The 9,083-nt window shown below is 42.4% G+C and overlaps 1 protein-coding gene across 1 annotated transcript in view; it reads left to right on the plus strand.

Annotated features, from left to right (window-relative positions):
• Window positions 1-8,597, plus strand: part of dapk1 (death-associated protein kinase 1) — a 67,893-nt gene extending 59,296 nt beyond the window's left edge. The window contains exons 21-26 of the mRNA XM_026343638.1: window positions 1,231-1,416; window positions 1,542-1,739; window positions 1,860-1,998; window positions 2,242-2,362; window positions 2,646-2,834; window positions 3,353-8,597. Of these exons, the coding sequence (XP_026199423.1) occupies window positions 1,231-1,416; window positions 1,542-1,739; window positions 1,860-1,998; window positions 2,242-2,362; window positions 2,646-2,834; window positions 3,353-4,648 (2,129 nt within the window). The 3' untranslated portion in view covers window positions 4,649-8,597. The remainder of the gene's footprint in view (window positions 1-1,230; window positions 1,417-1,541; window positions 1,740-1,859; window positions 1,999-2,241; window positions 2,363-2,645; window positions 2,835-3,352) is intronic.
• Window positions 8,598-9,083: the final 486 nt, after the last annotated feature.

The following is a 9,083-nucleotide window of genomic DNA, read 5'->3' on the forward strand; positions in this document are numbered from 1 at the left end:
CAATCCCGTCCTCTATAGTATCTGGAAATCTGTGGCGTCTATCAGAGCTGAACGGCAGGTGAAAGAGCTTTTTGCTTCTAGTTTTAGCTGGATTTACTAACGCTCTTGATGTACTGTTTGTCGCATGTGCAGAAATACCTGACATGTGGCCACAGGGAACAAGTGCTGCCAAGATGTCTGTTTGTCTGTTTCCAGTTTTGTACCTTTGTAAATGTTAAAACTGTTGAATCCGTGCATCCATTTTTGGTTCTTCAAGTTGTTCGTGCTTCAGTCCTTTCAGTCGAACTAATCTTGAGAAATGGCACAGAGCAGCATTGAGGAGACGTTGTACTTTGCTTTAATACAGTCTGAGATTCCTAGTTTTCCTTTTTTGACATTTATAATCACCCTTTCTTGTGAAACACTTGGGCCTGACAGAGAGAAACAATGTTGACACACAGATATAAACAGCTTTGTATCCCTGAGGTCCAGAACTACAGCATCTGTTATTATTAAAGGATCAGTTTGACCTTAAACCATGAAATCAATGTGGCATCAAACTCATTTTTCATGTACGTAACAGTTTTTGGTGCTAATGCAGAAAGATGTCTCCATTAACACGTGAGATGCTTTGATTCGTCTTTTTACACAGTTAATTTTGTTTTTTTATTAGTGCTGAGAACATCAGCAACCACAAAACAGAACATTTTGCAGATGGAGTTCGACATCAGATCGCTACGTATTCCTTATGTTCAGTAAGGTTGATCAGTAAATTTATGCCACTGATCATGTCCGTAATGAGGCAGTATGGGCCTAAACAAATACAAAACTGCATTCAGAAAAAGGCCTTTTTTGACTGTGGTTCAAGACCAAAGAAAAAAAACTGTAGGTGTGGTTCTGCAGAGTCTCAAGGAAATCCAAATGTTAAGTAATAGTTGATTTATATGCAGTAAAAGAGCTCCCTCATGTGTTAGCAAGTGTGTAATTACTGGATTCAGACCTGGTTATTTCAGTAAGCAGTTTACAAACACTTTGCTTTGTTTAAATGAAAATGCAAATGTTTGTCAGCATAATAGTAGTAGGTTAAACTTGATTTACATTTCTTAATGTAAAATGAATTTATAAAAAAAACGAAAATTAAATGATATGGTTAAATCTTATACTTTTGAACAACTTGATGATACAACAAGTTTAGGTTAAAGTGTAGTTTGAAATAGTCTTTTTAATTCATATCTGTGTCTCTGTCTTCAGTGTCAGTGAGTATTTCCAACCTTTATCCGGGCTGTGAGAATGTGAGTGTGCGCAGTCGCAGCATGATGTTTGAGCCGAGCCTCACCAAAGGCGTCCTGGAGGTCTTCTCCCCCGTCCACAACGCACTGTCTGCAGCTGACGAACAGGCCACGAAGGCCATCGACATCCAGCACGCCAACATCCATGGTGAGCAACACCAGCAGTGGGCATCTGTTTGTGTGTGTTATGCCCTGTTGTCTTTGACTTCTGTGTTAAAGGAGTGGGCTTACATTTACAATCCATGTACATGTAACTTCTTTCCGTCTCTGCAGGTGTGGGGGATTTCAGTGTGTGGGAGTTTTCAGGGAACCCCGTCTACTACTGCACCTACGACTACTTTGCAGCCAACGACGTCACAGCAATTCACGTGGTCCTGTTCAGCCTGGAGGAGCCGTACGAGACCCAGCTGGGCCACATCACCTACTGGTTGAACCTGCTGAAAGCTCTCACCCTGCCACAGGACAACATCGGTGAGGAGACACCAGCCTCTGTCATCAGACAATCAAACATTCTGGCAAATGAGTTTTTTTGTATTGTTAGTGTTCATGTATATTTGCAAAGAATAAACTCTCCTGACTTTCTGTCTCTAGCTTTTGGAGGCCGAATCCAGCAGCCGCTGGTGGTCGTCCTGGTGGCGACGCACGCCGACCTCGCTGATGTTCCCCGAGCTTTCTCTGGAGAGTTCAGCTACGACAAGGAGAGAGTGCTTCTCAAGGAAGTCAGGAACAGGTCGGGATTCAAACCACTGTTCTGTAGCTGTTCTTCTTTTTTTTTTTTTTTTTTTTTTGTAGTTTCATGGTTCAAAATGTCCACGAGTACAGTCAGGTTTGCTGTTTGGTATCCGACCCTGAGTTCTGTGCTCACTGTGGAGCAGGAAACGAAATGCAGAACTTCTGTCTTGAGGATTAACAGTATAAAACCTCTTTCACTACACAAAGGACGTTCCTCTGAACCAAGCATTTTGTGTTTCAGGTTTGGGAACGACCTGCAGGTTAGTGACAAGCTGTTTGTGATGGACGCCGGAGCCTCAAACTCCAAAGACTTGAAGTTGCTGAGGTGTCATCTGCAGGAGCTTCGCACCAACATCATCTCTGTGAGCCCTGCAAACACACAATCTGTTTGTCTCCCTTTGGTTTTCACACCCTGATCTGTGTATTTTAAACCACTTACTTCTACTTCCTCAAAATCAACAGAGCTTAGACGAAAGTGATGTAGTTTCCCTTATGACTTTGTTATATGTCATGATAAGTTTTCCCACTCTAATATAAATGTAACAACAATTCAACAACACAGAATCTAGATTAGTCAGTCAGCATAGGTAAAATAGTTAAACTATAGCAAGTGATAACGTGCAGCGAACACGCTTCTCGTTGCAGAGGTGCAGCCCCATGACGCTGTTGTCAGAGCGCTTACTGACCACCCTCCCAACCTGGAGGAAGATGAACGGACCAAACCAGCTGACTTCATGGCAGCAGTTTGTCAGCGACGTCCAGGAGCAAATCAACCCTCTGGTGAGCCAGGACCACCTCCGTACGCTGGCCCTGCAGCTACACAGCATGGGGGAGGTGAGTTCTCATCCATGAGCTTTAAAACAGCTGCAACTGCAAGAAAAATGAGGCAAAGAACAGCACACTGAACGTTTACAGCTGTCCACAGTTAAGCACACATAAGATATTAACTACTCTGTCATATTAAAAGTAATCTGCCAATTACTTTCTGAATGAACAAATAAGTAATTTACTCTTAAAATATTTTATAAATAGCCAGACCAGACTGCCACCAGGGTGCGCTGCTGTTCAGGAAGTAATAAAACCATTTGTTTTTTTTCTGTAACTCAGAGTTACTCTACAGCTGGAACACATTTCTCTCTCTCAGGAACCATGCTGTCTGTTTCAGATTAAGTAAACTGAATGCCCTCTTTATTGCAGCAACCTTTGTTTCACCAAATGTAACTTTCTTCTCACATTTTCTTGAATATTTCTTTCTTCTCATTTTTATTGTGTTACTGTAATCTTACTCTGTATTTCCCTCCTCTTACTCCCTCACTACCTTCCCTCCTTTATGTCCTCCCTCTCTCCCACAGATCAACATCATGCAGAGTGAGACGGTGCAGGACGTTGTTCTGCTGGAGCCTCGCTGGCTCTGCAGCAGCATCCTCGGCAAGCTGCTCTCTGTGGAGACACCCAAAGCCATCCACCATTACAGGGGCCGCTACAGGCTGGAGGAGGTGCAGGCTCTGGCTCCCGAAAGCGACGTCGACGAGCTGCTGCAGATTCTGGACGCCATGGATGTCTGCGCCCGCGACGCCACCAACCCCTCCATGGTGGACGTTCCTGCCCTCATCAAGACAAACGGCCTCCATCGCTCCTGGACTGAAGAGGAGGAGGAGGACTCACTGATCTATGGCGGGGTGCGACTCGTCCCCGCTGAGCACCTTACCCCCTTCCCCTGCGGTCTGTTTCACAAACTGCAGGTGAACCTGTGTCGCTGGAGCCACCAGCAGAAGCCTGAGGAGGAGGGCGGAGATGATATCGATGGCGATATCCACCTGTGGACCAACGGAGCCAAGGTGAGCCAGGGGGGAGTGGAGGCTATGATCTTGCTGGTCAACCACGGCCAAGGGGTGGAGATTCAGGTGCGTGGGCACGACTCCGAGCGTGCAAAGTGTTACACCCTTTTGGACACCATCTGCAGTATAACGGAGAACCTGTTGGCCTCCACCCTACCTGGACTGCTGACAGCCAAATACTACCTGAGTCCTCAGCAGCTGCGGGAACACCACGCCCCCATCATGATCTACCAACCCAAAGATTTCCTCCGGGCCCAAGTCCAGCGGGAAACCTCGCTCACCAACACCATGGGAGGCTACAGGGAGAGCTTCAGCAGCATCCTGGCTTTCGGCTGCGCTGAAGTCTACCAGCAGGGGACTTTGGGAACAGACATCCACATATCAGATGTGCCGCTGTTGGCTCGCAGGAAGCTCTGCCGCATGCTGGATCCTCCGGACGCCCTGGGGAAAGACTGGTGCCTGCTGGCCATGAACCTCGGCCTCACAGACTTGGTGGCCAAACACAGCAACGGGACTCCAAATGGCACCGCTGAGCTGGACTCAGACGTAGACTCTCAGCAGGCCATGTCGCAGCCCAGCCCAACAGCAGCACTGCTGCAGGAGTGGAGCGGGCGGGCGGACAGCACCGTGGGCGTACTGATGGCCAAGCTGAGGGAGCTCGGCCGCCGAGACGCCGCCGACTTCCTCCTCAAAGCTTCTCCTGTTTTTAGGGTCAACATGGAGGCTGTGGGAGGGGCCGCCAGCAGCTACCCTCCCACCTGCAATGGAGGCACATCATACAACTCCATCAGCTCCGTCATATCCCGCTGAACTGAACAGGGTCTGCTTTTTGTCCTGGTCAGTTGGTATGATGGGACGTTTCCCTAAAGCAGGACCGTCACAGACTTGTGTGTGAGAATGAAGATGAAGTGCAATCGTTACCAGAGTCCAGCTGCTCCCTCTTTAATCACTCTGATAAGTTGGCATATGAACCAGATGTTGTGTTTGTGCTCTCCACACCTGTACAGCTGAACCTTCCTCTCGTGATGAATGTTGTGATAGAACTGAACCTGAGCTCCAAAGAGGGACCCCGTGCTTTTATTCTGTTCTGAATCTTGTTGTGCTGCTTGTTATCATCCCACCTGCTCCACTCCACCATCAAGTCTCGCTCCTCTTACAGCTAACCGTCTACAGAAAAGCTCAATTTGATCATATCGACGTGGCAAACGGACGTGGTTACCAAGAAGGCAGCCTCGTGTTTGGATTCATCCTTCTATAAAAACTGAGGACTTCATTATATCAGTGCATAGGAGGCTTTTATCATTAACTCCTTCTATCACAGTTACGTTTAATAATCTCTCACTCTTTGCTTCTGTTCTACTGATGTGACGTTCGGCCTTTCACCTTAGTGTTTAATAAATTGACAGCATTTTTTCCGAGTGCCTTTGTGGCCTTCTACCTCCCTAAAGAGCACAAATAGTCTTGTTCTCATAAAAACTAAAGTTCTTTACAAACATTTGAAGAAGTGTGCCTTGTTCACTCTGATACTAAAAAGATTTTCAATCAAGCTTAGAGAGCAGGGAAACCAGCAACGAAGTGGGAAAGGCCATTTGATGTTTTAGACAGGAACAATGTTTTTTATAGACAGAACACGAAAAAGGATAAAACGCTCGACTCGTTTTATGAAGTTTTCAAACTAGAGTTTCACAAATTTGGAAAAAATGTTGTGATTTTGTGAAGTTGATGCTCTGTGGGAACTGTAGGCAGGGTCAAAGGGAAACAGTTTTCATGTTGAATTGGTGTATTGGGGATTTTAACAGTATCCTTCCTTCATTTATTGTTTCTTAAATAATTCTCAAATGTTTCCTGGAGAAAAAAAACATGGAAAATGGAGCCAAAGGTGCCAAAAGTTCAGACTGTTATTTTAATTAATGCAGCAAGAGACAAATTCCCAAAAAAATAAATCACTTCTTTTAAACTCCGGTGAATATTTACAGTATTAGTTGTTCATTAATTATTACAAATTTACTTCTTTGTTAATGTTAAATTGTTTGAATTTGAACACACACACTGCCCGTCCAAAAATAAAAGTCACCACCTGGATTTGAAGCAAATAAGTAAAAGCGTCCCATTGGATAATTACTGCATGGATGATTGTGTTTCAGCTGGTAACAAGTTATTGAACCCAAACTGATGCAGTGAGTAGCTTCTCATTTCTTAAACAACCAGGTTCAGCAACGTTGTGTATCCAAAGATGAGGTCAGCTGACTACCTGAATGAACCAGTTCAAGATCTTGATGAAAAATGAATGCCACTCTGGACAGAAATAAATATTGTGACATTGAAGAAGCTTATTTTTACTGAATCGATGCCACAAATTAATATGAATTATTAGGAATATTTAGAGTGTTTGACTTGTTTTTTTGGACGGGCAGTGTTTTTGACATTTTGCACATTCAGCTCACGCTAGTTTATAGTTTAGCAACTGATCAATTTCTATCTGCAGTTAGCTCCAATATATATATAATTATTTACAGGAAACCTATTATGAGATTATTTTGAAATTAACTACAATCTACAGACCTGTAAAATAATGTGTTTGCAATTTTATATTTTTAGCCATTGGTCACAGACTTTCCTAGAAATCTCTAGGAAAAGAACAGTGTAATATGATACTAATTCAGTCCGGTTCTGGTCTTTATAGGTCAAGTTTTTCTATTATCTCAGCTTTTCTGTGTTTGATTCGACTCCGTCTCACCGACCAGCTTCGTCTGTTTGCAGTGTTCTGGTCTCATGTCTTGTTGCTCCGTGCAGACGAAAGCAGAGACACAAAACTGTTCAATTTTACCTGCGCCCTACGTTGTCATCTAACAAACAGGCGTCACTTAGAAGTGGGGTTGTTGTGATAATTTCAGCAAACAATGCAACATAAAAGCAAATGAAGTCACGCTCTTTTCTGTTACTAGTGAATTTAATTAACCATCCAAAGCAACACACTCAGTAATATTACAGCAGTAACACAAAGCATCACTTTAAGACTTAATCCTGACTCAATCTCAACTCTAACAAGTGGCCTTGACTGAAGTCCTGGTATTTATAGATGAAATGGAGAGTTTGGGAATCAGAATTTGAGTTTTATTAGCAATTGTTGCTAAAACCTGTATGACAGTGACCTTTTGTTTTTTGCATGTTGATTGGATTAAATCAATAAGACGTTTGCTGTTTGAATGATGAGCAACAGAACAGGAGCTCCGGGAGTCCTGCTTTAAAAATATATCTTTCCTTATTGAAACACAGGAAGGAAACTATAGGACCTGTGAAGTACACTTTTTAACATTCACATTGAGGGAATTTCCTGAAGCCGTCTTATTAAAGACAATTCCAGCTTCATTTGCTCATCATCACATCATCGTGGCAGACAGGGTGAACTCCAGGGTTCCACTGAGAACCCAAAGTGTTGAGTTAATCGTGCTTTATCAGAGCTGAAAGAGCCGCCAAAAAGACAACACACAACAAAAAGAAAGGTGAAGTTTGTTCTGTTGGTTTTCCATCAAGCTAAAAGGTCATTTATTGTTTCTAGTCCTGTGAGTTACAGTAAAAACACCTGACACTGCAGCTTTTTTAATAATGCTTCCTCATCAGGTTTTCTGCATTAGTGACTATTGCGACGTCGTCAACAGTCACGTTACCGTCCACAGTGTCGGGTTTTTGCACAGTGGCATCGACGCTGCTTCTGTCTGAGCTTCTCTCAGTATCGCTGTCAGTGTTGTTCGGCCATGCACATCCTTTCAGTTTGTCTTTTTACATCGTGAAGCTGCAGCCGCGCTCACTCAGCAAAAGAAGTTAGTATTGTTAGCTGGAAAAGGCCAAAGGCTGCTGATGATGGAAACATCTTAGAAGATTTAGCATTTTCACTTATGTCTGTGAATCTGTGTTGATTGAAGAGTCCTAAAACACAGACTTTAGTTTTTTCAGGACACAGTTTGACAGATCTGTGCCAGTATTTCCTGTCTGCTTTACCTCCCTCCCCTCCAGTGTTAACATCTGTTCAAAGACAAATTAAAACACACAGCAGCCAACGTGCAGCTGTGCTGTAAATATCTGAGGCCTGTTTTCTTTTTTTTTTCTTTTCTTTATATAAGCTGTCTTCTCTGTTTGTTTGTTTGTTTGTTTTGTTTTGTTTTTATTTGGCCCAAATCTATTGATTCCAACAAGGCAAAATGAATGTACTCCACATGTTTCCTAAGAATAAAAGTAAAAACAAACCTAAAGGTGATGAAATGAAATGTTCCAAACTGGTTAGAGACGTTTTAGTTGTTCTTGTTTTATTGCCAATGCTTTGTGCCTAAATCGCACTCGTCCATTCCATTGTTGTTGCCTTGTACAGTACACGAGCCGAGCGGTGGTGTTTCACAAAGGGAAGCTAATATTGTTAGTTTCTCTTTTTTCAGATTATTAATTGTTAAGTGGCACTTTTTTTTTTCTTCTTTTCATAAAAGCTGAGAATCACTATGATATTATGAAGTTTGTCTCCATGTCGAGTGTTTCCCCCGATGTCAGAAATATTTTTCTTTCTGTGCGTTTCTGTTTGATGAGGTGACAACTCGATCTCACTCGAGTCCCTCGGAGACTCTGGTCTAATCGCCACATTGCACAAGTCTGTTTGTCGCTATTTATGTTACATTCTGTAAGCATGTCTTGGAATGCCATGTTCTTAGTACTTCTGACACTTTATAGTGTAATACATTTTATAATAAATTCTTTACGTAATATCACTGTGGCTGTGCAATCTGAAGACATACAGATTACTCTTTAATGGAGGCATTTACATGATTAACAGATGTTGATTGAAGCTTTGCAGCTATTGATACTGATTTGAGAAGAACAAAGAGAAAACTAAACAAAAGACAAAACTTACTTCTAATCTTTGCTTTTTACTTTTAAATTAATTTAATTTTAACTCCTGAGACTTTGAAAATGTATTTAAATCAAACAAGAAGGAGCAAAAGTGAGTCTGTTTATAGAAGGTCATCAAAAATATGATATAAATATCAAGTATTGTAAGATAATTTAGACTTTTGCCATCATGGAAATGGGCTTTCATACTCTTTAGCTTGATCTAATCTAACCAGACTTGCAAACTGAAAATAACTAAGTAGATTTAGACGAGTTTTTGTTTTTATTTTTGTCTATGAAAAACACAGAATGTTCAATTCGATGACACCCTCAAACACAACTTCTGCAAATGGTTGGAGAATTGCATATA

This window comes from Anabas testudineus, chromosome 9, assembly GCF_900324465.2.
Source record: "Anabas testudineus chromosome 9, fAnaTes1.2, whole genome shotgun sequence".
NCBI classification, from domain to species: domain Eukaryota; kingdom Metazoa; phylum Chordata; class Actinopteri; order Anabantiformes; family Anabantidae; genus Anabas; species Anabas testudineus.